General features: G+C 43.3%; 1 protein-coding gene across 1 annotated transcript; it reads left to right on the forward strand.

The window, feature by feature from the left end:
- Window positions 1-35: 35 nt before the first annotated feature.
- LOC146370142 (interferon alpha/beta receptor 2-like) lies at window positions 36-14,679 on the forward strand. The gene is made up of 7 exons (XM_084954623.1): window positions 36-173; window positions 5,670-5,802; window positions 7,352-7,527; window positions 8,053-8,204; window positions 12,498-12,654; window positions 13,445-13,566; window positions 13,801-14,679. Exons 1-7 carry the CDS (start codon window positions 134-136, stop codon window positions 13,915-13,917), a joined length of 897 nt encoding a protein of 298 aa, XP_084810749.1. The 5' UTR covers window positions 36-133; the 3' UTR covers window positions 13,918-14,679.
- The last annotated feature ends 907 nt before the right edge of the window (window positions 14,680-15,586 follow it).

Raw genomic sequence — 15,586 nt, forward strand, 5'->3', positions numbered from 1 at the left:
GAAACTCAGAGCTGTACAATAACACATGCCCCTGTGCTGCCCTCCCCTCCCTCTATAGGTTGTCCTCAGCCCCACAAACAGCTTATCAGCCGCCTTGAAGCAGTCTAACTTTGGCACGGTCCATGGACACACGATGGGGCTGTGGATGCTGCTGCTTCTGCATTTACATCTTGGTAATGCTCACTGGGGTGAAGGTGGGGGGTTACTGAAGCTTTCTGTTGTTTTTTCTGGTTTTTTACACCTTTGCATTGAAGTTTGTGTGTATTGGAGGAAAAGAGTGAGTGTGGATGTTAGCAGGAGAATTAATAATCATTCTTATTTCTACTGAAGCACTCATGGACTTACAGGAAATGTCTGATTTGAGCTCTCAGCAGGTTTACAGCTTGAATCAGGGGTGTTGAATCTGTTTCTGGGGGAGTTCAAAGGAGGAGGGGGTCACAGGAAATCAGACTGGTAGTGAAGGAAAAACTGTGACAGTTAAAAATGACGTATTATATTAATAACATTTTAAATAACTAATTATCATTATTATTTGTTGTAAAATGTTACTTCTGGTTTCATTTCTCTTCACTTCCTTAAACTTGTAGAATGACTTTTGCTCATTTGCCAAAAAACTGACACAAAATCACAATATAAAAGTTAATAATGAAGTTTACTGACAGTAAAGTGTGATTTATTGCTCAGATTTTCTATAATATTATTGTTCTAAAGTCTCTGGACCTTGATAATGGTGCCATGAAGGTGCGATAAGTAAAACTTTCAGCTGGATCTTGAGGCTTGGGTTTGGTCCTTGTGCATTTCTGTTCTTAGGTTTTAAAGCAGCCTGTGTCGAGTTAATGTTCAGACACTGCTGAAGGAAGAATTTAGACACTTAAAGTAAAAGTTCTGAACTTATTTCAGATTATTTATATTGTCATACATATCTTACAGTGTTACATGCTATAATACATGTCAGGTTTAGCTCCCTCCCTAGTCAGTGTAGAGATCTGGCTGTTAAGTGATGAGTATGAACTAGGGCTGCCACAAACAATTATTCTGATAGTCGACTAGTCAGCGATTATTTTTGTGATTAGTCGACTAATCAGATCATCATCCATTGGACGTAAAACGAACAGCTTATTGCACCAGCAGCATCTGCTCTTATAAAACTATCATTAGCTTACAGCTTTAAGTGTTTCAGGTATGTGCTAACTAAAAATAAAGACAAGATGATAGTTTATTAAATTTTAATGAAATCTGCAGATTGTTTCGGTGAAGTTTAATAAACTCCTTGCTATCTAAAATATAACAGGACACCGGAGTAAATTCTCGAGCATCTCACACTTCTGATAATCAGCTGTCTGCTTGACGTTTATTCAGCTGTGTAAAAGCTATAACTTTAATCTCAGCCAAACCGATTTACTCAGGAACAAATAAGACAATAAAAAAAGCCAAACAATATAATTTTTAAGTTATCTAAGTGACTTATATATCATGTTTAACCTGAGTAGCGAAAGACAGCGTGGGTTTGAAAACGATCTGCCGGGAGTCCGGTGTTCTCACGGCTCTAGTTAGCCTTGCCCCCGGCTCGCTATCGAGCTAGTGGGTAACAGACGTCTCCGAAAACGTCGGAGCGCTTTTGAAAATATGTGGTGTCTTGATAAACTGAGCAGATATTTGAGGTTTACACAGCTACATTCTCGCCTGAAAATATGTTAAACGTTTATTTTGTGACCCAGAAAGAATAATAAGAGTAATATTAAAACTAACTAGCTGCCGCCATTGTTGGAAACTGAGCTGGGCTGCGCTATGAATTCTGGGACACAGCTTCTTCTTCTTCGGGGTTTAACGGCAGCTGGCATCCTTGTACATGCAGTGCTGCCATCTTCTGTTTCAGTCCGTTATTACACTCTTAAATCCCGCTACTTATTCCTGCGTCTTTTGTGATCTTACAAAGCTTCAAACGACGCGTCGACTATTAAATCAGTCGTCGACGATTTTGATAGTCGACGTAATCGTGACTAGTCGACTAATCGTGGCAGCCCTAGTATGAACCCTGAGCCAGGTTTATTAAGGCTGTTGTGTTTTTAACATGTTTTGTATTTTGTTCTAATTAATCTGAACAAGCCCCTAAAAACAGTCAGTGATCACTGTCGGCCTCTCTCGGTTTTTACCACCACTGTTTATTTTAAAACTCAGTTTTTAAACCCTTCTGATGTAACTCCAGCCCAGCCCATGCAGCAGTATATTAACTAACCTCGTATTGTGGATGGATTATCTCAGTTGTTCTCCTGACTGAAGTTTGGTCCGTTTACAGCATCCTGCCATGCGATTACATTTGTCTCTAACCATCAGGAACCCTCATGTTAACTTTTATCGAGTGGAAAAAAGTTAGCGTTCATCCTCCAGCTTCACTGTGTTTATGTTATGCTAACATAGCTGTGTAGCTAGCGATCACGTAGCACATCATTATATACCAGCTAGTCCAACTTCAGTAACCCTACAAACGTCACTGCTGTTTAGTTTTCTGTCTTCAGTTATGTTGAAGTAATAGCAGAGCTGTTAGCAGGAAGCTAGCGAGCTAACTTCCTGCTAACTTCTAACTCTGTTAAATATAATAAATCCTGTTTTTATGGATGTTAAACTTAATTGTTACACCTGGTAAAGCAGCAACACTGATCATTTTATTACAGATGAAAGAATTTAGATAGTTTGTAACTCTCAGTGATGGCGCAGTGTTTGTTTGGCTTTGGGACCTGAAGCGGAGTTTGGACCCGGAAACAGTTAATGATGTCAGACTCAAAGAGCGGATACTGGCCACACAGGAAGTCATCGCACTTTGTAGCTGATGATTGGCCATTAGCGGACGTTGCAAGCTCTGGTTCCCTAGGTAACCATCTAAACTACTGAATATACTTTCATGTTAGTCACTGTTCTTTGGTCCAAGGGGGAAAGTTTATCTCTGGGACACACCCACTGGGTCTGTGGTCATGACGCTGCTGCTGGCCACTTCCTGTATGGAAGTGAAACAGATTTTTCAGATCGTGTTAATGTCCGTTATAATAATGTAACAGCAGTCAACTTACCGCTAACCGCTGTCACAGAACCGCAAACCACAAAGAAAAGGTCCATGATCCAGATAAAGCAAACAGTCTCTGAACGGCAGGAGGTTAGCTACGCACTGCTGATCAGCACGCAAAGAGCCACCCATCTGATTTACTCCTGAACATAAACGGCAGACTCGTCCTTTTGCTTACTTTTTGTCTGGCTCGGTGTAAGTGATCCCTGAATTAGTCACCTGGAACGTCACTACCTGTGACGAAACGCTGACTCTGCTGTCATGTGTATGTGTTTCTTCCAACAGCCTGCACTGCATTTATGTAGTAGCCACTTGTTTGTGGCTCAGGTAAGTTTCATTTCCCTCTCAGTCTGTACTGAAGTGCTCTTTGCTGTAGGTCTCTGAACAGTCACAGCCTTTTATAGCGGTGACTCTGTGATTGAAGTGCAGAATCTCAGCTTTACTTCACGGGATTGAACAGGAATATTACTCACTTAGTTGAGAGACTACAGACATTTCTTTGCACAGTTTCTGATTTTCAGGAGATCAAATGGAGCTGCTGTTTCTCTGTAAATGAAGCGGGTGAAAGGTCTGGAGGTGATCCAACTGTCCGCATTCCCATTTGGAAGCTCTTTTTGTAAACCCACCCTTCCCAAACCTGGAGGTTTAATCGTGATCATTTTGAATAAAGGCTGAAGGTAAGTGACAGAGTCCACTTGTCCAAAGTAGGCCAAAAGGCAGGTCAGAGCAGCTCTGAGTGAAACATCCGTCGTCTCCTGTGGATGTCTTTAAATAACTAAAGAACACTGTCATGATCCAAGCACATCATACAGACACCTGACAGACACACTGTGATGTATTCCCATCATGAAGATGTTTCCTCATCATCATCTTGATGCTTTGAACCCGGATGTGACAAACGAGCAGGTAGATCTGCTCTACCGTATCGATTTCAAAATTCTCTTGCTTACCTTTAAAATTTTAAATCGGCTCCCAGGTATCTATGCGATCGCCTCCATTTGTATGTCCCTAATAAGGCACATAGATCTTCCAATCAAATGCTCCTGACCCAACCAAGGTCTCGTCTGAAGTCCAGAGGAGGTCAGGCCTTTGCTGTCGTAGCTCCCAGGCTCTGGAATAACATCCCTCCCTATATTCGTTCCTCCGAGTCCATCCAGTCTTTAAATTGCATCTTAAAACGTGTTATTGTAGTTTGGCTTTTGATTCAAACTAGTTGGTTATTTCGTGGCTAGTTATGCTGTTTACCTTATTGTTTCTTGTCCTCCTTCTAACTGTTTTTATTCTGTCTTATGCTATTGCTCTGACCGACTGTGAAGCACTTTGGTCAACTTTGTTGTATTATTAAGTGCTATAGAAATACATTTTGATTTGATTTGATGTCAGGACAGAGGGACGATGCAGTTGTCAATCAAATGTAGCTCCGCCCTATACCCTCCCTGTTTTCAGGTCCTTTCTTACTCCAGTGGGACCATCTTTTTTGAGTTGGAGGCTTATGTCTCACAGACCTCTATGCAATCAGACTTCATTTCACAGCCAGAGGAGTCGGCCCCTGCTGGACATTAGAGCTTTAAGCTTTTCTATTTCCGACTTCTAAACTAGTTTTGTGAAAAGTTCCTGCAGCTTCAGCTTCCCTACATTTCTCACCCACATTTATGATTTCAGCTTCAAAGTGTCAGGATGGTGATAGTGAACAGCTTTAAAGCATTAATTTCTCCGATCACGCTGGGTTAGTCCAGCTTTCACATGTGAATAAATATCTGACCATTCAGGTCACTGCGTTTGGCCACACTTGCTCTCGTAGCTCAAGTCACACAAAGTTATAAACAGTAAATAATCCTGCATCCCTCAGATTCACAGCTAGCTGCTGCTGCGGGTCAGTCGGCTCTCTGAATCAGTACTCTGCCTCCTCAGATGTGGTCACAACTCTAATAAACAGGAGCTCAATCCTGAAACCCGTCCGAAGGCTTCGACTCGGGGATCAGAATAGGAAATCCTCCCTGCTGCTGCCTGCTCCTGAGCATCGGACAAACCAGAATCTCTGTTTCTTCCTTTTTGTGTTCAGGAACATCAGGACAAGCTCATCATTGTTTCATGCTAACATTACAGACAAATTCACGTCTGAAAAATTCCGAATTTTGAGTCAATCTGTGTGTAAAGGCCTACGATAACAGGAGTCTTCCTCACATTGAGTCTTCCTCACTTGACTGGATGTTGTAAGGGGGGTTTTCTTCACCATGGAAAGGATCCTGGGATCATCCCCCTCTGTCTCCTGTGGATGTCCACGATCTTGTCTTTGTTCTCTCTGTGGACCAAACTGTTAATGAGTCCTCAGCAAATGGTCCCTCGCACTATTGGATGGATGAGTTTTGTTTTTGAAGAAACAAAGATATATCCACTCCTGTGTAAGAAACAGTGTTAAGTACATTATCCTGTTATAAAATAGTGGATTATTCCACTCCTTGAAGTCAAGCTGAGAGTTTGTACTTCAAATGCGTTTTGAGAGGTTCATTTTAAATCTGCAGAGCCGAAACTGTGTGAGTACAAACACTTCCTGTCTAAGCATACAGGAGGATTATTTTAAAACTTTTTTATATCCTCTTCCTTTCTGTAGCAACGGGCGTTTCCCTTTCTGCACCCTCCAGCGTTTCCATCTCTTCCATCAACTTGGAACACACACTCAGCTTCCAGCCGGGCCCTCAGACCCCCTCCGACGCCCGATTCATGGTGGAAGTCGTCCGCTCCAGGTATTCAGAAAATCTGATCAGAGATTTAAGCTGTCTCAAACAATTCAGAGTGTCAGGCTAAATTTAAAGGCTTTCACTGGTCTTTTTAATAGAGCAGTTTGGACAGATCGCTTGGTCTTGTTTGACACGGCAGAGCAGTGATTAGTGATTAGTACTATCACAGCACAAAGGTTAAAACCAGCCAGTGTCTCCTGACTAACCTCGTATTGTGGATGGATTATCTCAGTTGTTCTCCTGACTGAAGTTTGGTCCGTTTACAGCATCCTGCCATGCGATTACATTTGTCTCTAACCATCAGGAACCCTCACGTTAACTTTTATCGAGTGGAAAAAAGTTGGCGTCCAGCAAAAGTTCATCCTCCAGCTTCACTGTGTTTATGTTATGCTAACATAGCTGTGTCGCTAGCGATCACGTAGCACATCCTTATATACCAGCTAGCCCAACTTCAGTAACCCTACAAACGTCACTGCTGTTTAGTTTTCTGTCTTCATTTATGTTGGAAGTGATAGCAGAGCTGTACGTTTGAATTTTCCAGAAATCTCTCAGTCAGAACATGCTATATCATGTTTAGGTGGAAGCTAGCGAGCTAACTTCCTGCTAACTTCTAACTCTGTTAAACGTAATAAATCCTGTTTTCATGGATGTTAAACTTAATTGTTACACCTGGTAAAGCAGCAACGCTGATCATTTTATTACAGATGAAAGATTTTAGACAGTTTGTAACTCTCAGTGATGCCACAGTGTTCGTTTGACTTTGGGACCTGAAAAGACGGAGTTTAGGACCCAGATTACTCCGTGAGGCCCCTTGACTACAGTTGCCGTAATCCCCTGATAGTTCATCAAGCGGTGCGGCTTCATAGCGTACCAAAGTCGTTCTAAAACATTTTTAACAGATTTTTGAGCGCCGTGTACGTCATGAAATCGGTTCCAGGTCAGTAAGCACAACCAGAGTTCATACATAAGGAGCACTGATGATTTTTGAGAAAATTAAAGGATTTTAAGTGCGCCTTATGATGCGGAAAATACAGTACATCAGAGACTGTGTGGTTAGCTTTGTAGTCAGAAATGTAAAAACGGCGCCTGGGAATGACTCAAGTCGATATTCTAGTGACGATGTCCCAGAAACAGAAGCAGTTTCTGTGTTATAACATGAATTCTTCACTGTACTCTTGGTTTCTCAGTCCCTGAGGTTTGGCATCTCCTGGGCTGAAGGTGCTTCTTACTAAAACGTCAGGTCACAATAATGTCAGTAAAGTTAATTTCAGCCTCGTTTGATCCTGAATGATATCTCCTGTGTTTGTTGTTTATTTAGCTCCTTTGTTCAGTAAGTTTCATGTTTCATTTCTGTTTCTGAGGCACCTCTAAATACAGAGTCAGCACTTTCCTTTCTGAGTAAATGTAAACTTTCATATCTATTTGAAGGCAGATGTGAAGTTATTTATTGTGGATGACGCACACGCCCACAGCTTCATTCATCTGTGAAAGGTTTATTTCCCAGGATGACACAGTAATCTGTCTGTCTTTGTGTTTTGTTTTCTTCAACATGAAGAAAGCAGTCGTGGAAGCCGGTGCCGGCTTGCGTGGCACTGAGGGCGGGACAAACATGTGACCTGACCAGAGCCTTCAAGGACCCGTTCGACCACTACGTAGCTCGCATCCAGGCCTTCACGGCCACCCAGAGGTCCAGCTGGACGGTATCGGACAGCTTCCTGCCGCTGTCAGACAGTGAGGCACTTTAACACGTTTCATTACCAGTTTTATGATGAAAGCATGAGCGTGTGATGGAGAGCCAACACAGCACACTTGTACCTATTATTATGTCATATTTGTTGTAACCTTACAGCAGTGTAAAACGATAACTCCTATAAACACAGGTTACATCAGTAACTCCACCCACCATCTTGCATTTAACACCACAAACATCATATTTTTCTGGTTTTGTGGTTGTTTTATCAAAGCTCGCCCTGAGCCAGGATACGTCGCCGTATCCACGTCATGTGACTGTTCGTGCCATCACCTGTACATTCCTAATGATTTACCTTCATCTTCTTCTAATCCTGCTCACAGCTTCGTTAAACAGATGTTACACGGTCCCATGACGTTTTCCTTTGAGAACAGTTTCCCTGGTTAGAAATCTCTTGAGGGTTTTTCTTCTGACATGAACTAAAATCATCGCCTGTGTTTGTGTCGCTGTACTGATTTGTGTCCAGTCTCCTTCCAGCTGACTGAATTTCTTCTTTTTTCCTGTAGCTGTGATTGGACCTCCTGACATGGCGGTGTCTGGATGTGGGAACTGTTTAATCCTGCACCTCACACTTCCTGAAGTCTTGGCGAGCGAGCACCTGAAGGACAGCCACACAGACTTAGTCTTCCACGTACGACGAACCCGCGACGGAGCGGAGGTATGTCGGCCGTACACTCAGGCTACGCCCACCAGCACTCGGGTATTTTTTGAAAAGGGGGTTTCCCCCGTTACCCCCAAGAACCGCTTTGAACATGAAAACACAAAATATGAGAAAAGTCAGGTGAATATTTAAACCTAACGGTACAAGAATGCAGACAAATCAGAAGCTGCCCCACCATCATAAAACCAGATAAATGCACACTTGTTTGTCTTCTTTCAGTTTTTCTGTAACCCAGGACCCCATTTACATGTGGACAAAAGGCCAAAACACACAAAGACTGAGACTTTTCTAAAACAACCTACAAACTCTGCCTGTTGTTTTAGAGATTATCTTGTAGATTTTGTGTGTGTGATCACAAAGGTGTCCCTCAGAAAGTTCCTTACATGTTGATCCAGTTATACAAGCTTTTCTTTAATGAGTGAATCTTGGCTTTTATTTTATAAGTAAATCTTGTTTTTTTTGTTGGTATAAAATAACTTTTCTGATTAAAGAGAATTCAGTGATATTTAAGTTTTGTAAATCATCGCAGTGTTCAGAAACTAAAAGTGTGATTGTTTAAAACACAAATTGAAATCTAAAATAATTTCGTGACTCGTTCAACGATAAATGAAAACAAATGAATGAACATGTCAAACACGTCTTTTCATCAGGATTTGAGTTTTGAACCAGCATTTATTCAGAGTACAGTCTTTACTTGTACCACTGCAAATACAACAAATACAAATATTTTACCAACAAAATAATTTCATGACTAAACTTTCGGAGCGCTTCGGTTGTCTCGGCGCTGTCACACTAATCTGAGTTCTGCAAACATGCGTGCGTTTAAACGGTACTTCCTGTCTTCCTCCTGTGGCTACACCCACAGCGGTTTGCATGTGGTTGTGTTTCTGGTGTACTCGACAGTACAAAGTTCCTGCACACGTCTGTGAAGGAGTACATTTCCAGATTTTTATTAGTACTTCTCTCACTTTGACTTATTACAAGGAAATGTTTTATAATCTTGTGAAGTTCTCATGGTTCATTCAAATGTAGGTTTTTTGTTCTTGGTCATCATCATGTAAGACGACACAGTTTTCCATGGAAAGCAAATTTTCCTACATTTCAGCCCTGCTGTTAATGAACGCTGAGGCTCAACATTTAATCTTCCACCTTAAACAGGAGCTGACCATATCCACACTCCTTTAGCAGCACTTCTGTGTTTTGTGGAAAATTTGAACTTTTTGATGCTGAGACGAACCAGCCGCAGAGCCTCGGATCCTCCCGCGTCACGCACACCTGCGTGTTGTAACGGAGGCCGTTTACATGCTGTGAAACTCTGAGCCGTGTGGAATACCAAGAAATCACAACGGCAAACCCACACAGCAGCTCGTCTGAAAGCTCGCTACGATTATTAAGCACCTCGCGGCTTGGAGAGGCGCCGCTGACGTTTTTCACTCTGTGGTTTTTGGCAGCGTCTTCCTCTCACCAGCTCACATCTGCCTGTGTTCGAGGAAACGCTGAGCTTCAAGAGAAGAGGGTCAGTCATCTCTGCGAGCTGGAACATGTCGGCTGGAGGAGATTGAACACACATGATTTACAGATTCTTCCTCGATAAGCAGGACCTGAAAGTCACATTGAAAGTTACAGAAAAATCCCCCGCTTACATGTCCTGGTAGGCAGGATTCATTCACTTTGTGGGGGATCAGGGTCAGCTGATACCCCCTGATCGGGGTCAGGAGTTAACAGGTGAGACAGCGTCTGGAGGTTTGGGCTGCAGGTGTAGAGCTGATTTATAGCCTGTATCACATTTACACAGGAGGCGCTAACACAAAGAGCACGTTCACACGCCCCAAAATACATCTGTGACCAAAATAAGCATAATAAACAAAAACCTAAACAAAACGTTATTATGAAGATGAATATATTCCTATTTGTAGCAGTAATAGTGATGTTTCTGCACATTTAGTATCAATAAGAGTCAAGCTGGACAGCAGATCTGTGGCCACGCCCACACATGTGATTAATACTCTGGGTGCTTTAAGTGCAGCCACTTACTGTCTAATTGTCGTCGTCCACGTGGAAATGCAGAAGTGTTGGCCAATCAGAAGCCTACATCAAAAACATGGCGCATGGTCTGGTGTCAAAAAAAGGAAGTAAAGGTGCGCACGAGGCACGGCAAGCAGCTTTCAAAAGCTCCGTTTTCACACATAGCTTTCCAAACCATCTTATATTTATGGGGAAAATAACACATTTACAACAAAAATGGCAAATTTTCAGTACAAATGTGAAACGTTTATGAGAAAAACAATAAACTCTTCAGCATGTTGGGAAATGTGTCGTATCCTGCAGATTGTAGCAGAGCAACAAACTAACAACTATTCTGGCTTTGATCAAATACTTATTACAAATAAAACTTTAATGTATGACTTCACAGTATTTCCTGTAAAACTAGGATGAAAATAATTCACATATTGAGCTAAAATCCACTAAAACAACACTTAATGTTTTCTTCACAAGAAAAATAAAAGCAGTTCAAAGCAGTTGTAGCAAAAACACAGTAAATACATAACAAACATTAAAGAAAAACACTTATTTTGAGGGTTTTGGTGAAAAAACAACTTTTTCCACCACAGTCTCAGTCGGCTCGTTATCTTCTGATTGTTGCTGCTGGATGTGAGTCCTCTCGTTCTCTGTGTCCCTTTTGTGAAAAACTTCTTGGTTATGTTTAATCAAGAAGACGTATGTGGTTACGTTTATAAAATTATAGTGATTTGTTGTTGCTGTCTTCATGGGTACTTAAAGGTTTAAAGCTCATTAAACCAGGAGGAGATGGTGCCGTCACCGAGATGATCAGCCCACCAGCAGCTGGGCGAAGGCGGGACACGACCTCCTTAACCTCGATACTCACTAATGCTCAGCTTTGACAGCTGGCAATAACTCCACAAACACAGAATACGAGCTACTTAACGAGCTGCAACAACAGCTTACTGAAAATATCCCTGTGATGGAACTTTATAAATAGATCATGAGCCACACGACTTTCATCGGATTTATGTCCGAGTACACAAAATGAACATTTTCTGCTGAAGTCGACATCATGAGATCCAGGATGGAGTCGTGTCACACTTTCACATAATGAGTAGTGAGTCCATCCTCAGTGACCCTGAACTCTCTAAAATGTTCAGGTGTGAACACAGTTTGTCCAGCAAATCCACGCCTCACCTGTGTGGACTTTTATGTGACACACACACATATACAGTACTGTGCAAAGGTTTTAGGCAGGTGAGAGAAACTGCTGTAAACAAAGAATGCTTTCAAAAATCAAAGAGTTAATCATTTATTTTTATCAGTCAGTGAATGAACAAAAGAGGAATCTAAACCCCATCGGTGTTTGGTGGGACCCCTTTGCCTTCTTCTAGGCACACTTGCACACCGTTTCTCGGCTGGTAGGTTGATCCAAACACCTCAGAGATATAAGCACAGACCTCCTGTGGATGTGGGCTTCCTCTTTCTGTCTCTGATCCCAGACATATATGAGTCCACACAGGGCCACCTCTGGCCCAGATGTTTCTGCGCTCTGTAGCTCCTCATGTTAGCGGCTCAGTGTGTCGTTCTGCTTTACTTCCTGTTCTGATCAGCTGCTGAGCTGCAGCCCTTCCTGTCTTTGGAAAAATAAAATCACGGTTGTAACACAGGAAGTGATGCACTGTACAAAGTACAAAGTACAGTGCCTCTGCACCAGTTTGTTTGGAATGACAAGAAATGGAGGAAAGAGCGCCACCTGGAGGAACTAGTGGAGAAGCCACAGGTCAGGTAACTACATAACATAAACCTGCCTGCAGAGAATCAGAAATCTGTGAAGGTTTGGTCGAAGGTTTAAAAGCTTCCTGACCTGCAGGTTTTCCCGTATTGTCAGTTTCCTTCTTCTGTGTTGGATCAGGCTCTGCTTTTTTAACGTGCTGCACTTCTTTGCCTCTACATGTATTTTTAAAAAGCCCACAAACCAGAACATTCAGTCTTCACCTTGTCCAGCTTTTCATCAGCTGTGTTCATGTGCACGTGTTTAAGCTCAGGTCCACAAACACTTTGGAGAACACTCTGATTTTGGTGGACGTGAAGCTGAGCATCAGGACTTTTCACAGTGAATCATCCACACCACACAGCAGCAGATCCATGACCAACCTTTGATGGGGGATCTCAGGGTTGGCTGAAGTGTGGTCCATTTTCAGCATCTTCTTCCTGTCACATGATGACGTTTGTTTCCGCCTGTCGGGACCGTCAGTATGAACTTTGTCTGTTTGTGTGTTTCAGTTCACGCTGCATATGCCCTACTCTGAGGAGACTGTGATCAGCTACCTGCAGACAGGTGTGGAGTACTGTGTGACCGCCTCCGTCAAGCCTCACTTCTCCAAAGCCATCCCGAGTGAAGCTCAGTGTGCCTTCACCAGCCCCCCACCCAGAAACTCACGTATGTGTGGCTGCAGACTTGCTCTCCTGGTTAATGCCGTTTCAGTTTAGTGAGCTAAAAGACGACAGCTCTAATTTTCTCTTGTTTTGATGTATAAACAGCTGAATTAACCCACTTTACTGTTTATGACAGTTTTCTTCTTCTCTTGCTTCTGTAGTACGTCACAGAGGGGGTCAAAGCCCCGCCCACCAGAGCATGAGACCCAATCGGAAAGAAAGTTGGATTAAAGAGGGGGAGGAGTTAAGACAGCTAGTTTCAGGGTCTGGTATAAGATGAAGGAGGAGTCCAGACACGAGCCGATGCTTATTACAAGTTTATGATGGCGCTAAAGCTGACCTGATTGTCCACGGTGTGACAGGAAGACTCTGTCCACACGCTGCTGTAGCTTATTTGGAGTCTGGTGATAAAGAAATCCTGTTTGTGCCACAAAATCATGTTTGATAAGTTAGAATATTTATTGAATGTAAATATTCTCACTGCTCAGAGACACGAGGAAACTCCAGAGTGTCAGTTTTGAATTGAATGTAGTATGTAAGACGCGCCTCTGTGATTAGCCTAGCTCTCCTTTTCACATGATGTCACATTCGTGCGTCCGGCACAGCCAATGGGAGCTCGGTTTTATTACCGTGTATGGACACATGCGTGTTCACAGACCTCACGCCCTGATGAAGGCACACGGACCGTGTTTGAAGACTGAAAGAGGAACCTGGTTTCAGAGCGAGCGCTTCCTCTCAGGCATGTAAATGTGCAGGTGGAAATCTAACACCTGCACCCTGTGTCTCTTCCTCAGTGTACATGCTGGTGGTGCTGCTGGGGGCCTTCTGCGCGCTGGTGTTCCTCCTCATGGCGTTGGTCGCCTACGGCAGCCGGCTGACCTTCAGTGTGCTGAAAACGAGACTTCCCAAATCTCTGGTAACAGCGACTAATCAATCAGATTTAACCAGTTTATCAATCATCTGATGACACAAACAGGCTACGTTTGATGCAGTCCACAGAAAGTCACATGACACTGTGGGATCAGTGTTTAGCCTCTGCTGCTGTTGTTAACGGTGTTTTTATTTCAATGCTGGTGTCTGCATGTACTCGTGATCAGAGCTGCTGTGACTGAGCAGAGGTCAGAGTAAACAGTCCCGCCCTCTCTTCCAGTCATACGTCATCCTCTACCGGCGAGGAAGCGCTCCACCCGGACTCTCGCCTCAGAGCTCACATGACGACGGCTCGTCTGACCGCCTGAAGAGGAGCCACTCGGAGAAGTCTGTTTAGGTGGAGCCGGCGGAGCGGGTGTGGGGGTTCAGGTGTAATGATGTGTAACAAGTATTTTATGGATGATGTCGGTTGGCATCTGTTACACCACCGCAGTGGATTCTGGATCAAACAAACTTTGGTTCAGTGGGCTGAACAAGCTCAGATCATTTTAACTCTGCTGCCTATTCTTAATATTTGTATAAAAGTCCTGCTCTGTTTGCTCTGAGCCTGAAAATGGGGAGCGTGTATAAAAATGTCAAACTCCTGAACAGCTGATGCAATCCTTCAGTCTCACCTGGACTGTTTGAGTTCAGATCATCATCATCGCTGAGCTGACACGGTTTCCCACAGGGACACGTCCCACAACAGGTCGTTCCCATCTTTGTCTGACCTGTGACGATGTAATCCTGACAATAGTGTCTCCTGTAAATCTGAATAAAGTCTGTGTCTATATTTTTATAACCTGGAGCTCTTCTTCGTCCCATTAATCGAGACAGGAAGTGAAATTTTCATAAAATCTCAGTGTCGTTACTGTGAGTTTATATGTGAAGCGTTACTGTGAAGTGTTCCTGTATTTCCTGTTTTCTGTGCTAAATAAGCAGACCCACGCTTTTTTCATTTAAAGTCAAGTTTATCTGGTTTTCAGGGGAGTGAAGGGTGGATGCCTGTGCAGCCTTCTCCACCCATATTTGGAGTGAACTTTGAATGTGATGACTTTTCTTTGATTGTTTTCTTGATTTGTCTTTCTTTCATTTTTAAATAAAGGAAACTGAACTCTGAGAGTCTGATGTGAAGGTTTGTGGATGATGCTGTATTAATCACACTTTGGACTCACCTGTTTAAAGCAGGTGAGGACGAGCTTCCACAAACTGAGATCAAATCCCTCGAGGTCACAGGTCAACCTTTGTGAACATAACCTAGAATCATCACATTTATAGCTCAGGTGCATCTAATGGGAGGCTGCCTGTATCTTTAAAGTGCTCTTGAGCAACAGTTCTTCAGCTTTCTGGAGCTCCTCTTTGGACATTTGCACAGTCTGAAAAAAGACTAGACGAAAGGAACTGATATTTCCTGAATGTATGTTTGCCATCCATCCATCATCCATCTTCTTCCGCTTTATCCGGGGCCGGGTCGCGGGGGCAGCAGCCCAAGCAGAGAAGCCCAGACCTCCCTCTCCCCAGCCACCTCCTCCAGCTTATCCGGGGGAACACCAAGGCGTTCCCAGGCCAGCCGAGAGATATAATCTCTCCAGCGTGTCCTGGGTCTGCCCCGGGACCTCCGCCCGGTGGGACATGCCCAGAACACCTCACCCAGGAGGCGCCCAGGAGGCATCCTGGTCAGATGCCCGAACCACCTCAGCTGACTCCTTTCGATGTGGAGCAGCAGCGGCTCTACTCTGAGCCCCTCCCGGCTGGCCGAACTTCTCACCCTATCTCTAAGGTGTATGTTGTTTGTATTTATTGTTGTATTTGTATTTTTGTATTTATGTATGTTTGCATTTTAAAGGAAATACGATACGACTTTATTGATCCCATGGAGGAGAAGTTTGTGCATTGCCACAGCTCAGGTACAGATAGCAGAAGAACACAAAGAGTCTGTGAAGGTTCTCAGTCATCCAGGTCTTGGACTTTTTTTTTACTCGAACAGCTGCTGGATTTTTTTTAGTGGCATTATTGAGGAATTAGGT

This window comes from Perissodus microlepis, chromosome 16, assembly GCF_051167445.1.
Source record: "Perissodus microlepis isolate ML-2025 ecotype Zambia chromosome 16, ASM5116744v1, whole genome shotgun sequence".
Lineage (NCBI taxonomy): Eukaryota > Metazoa > Chordata > Actinopteri > Cichliformes > Cichlidae > Perissodus > Perissodus microlepis.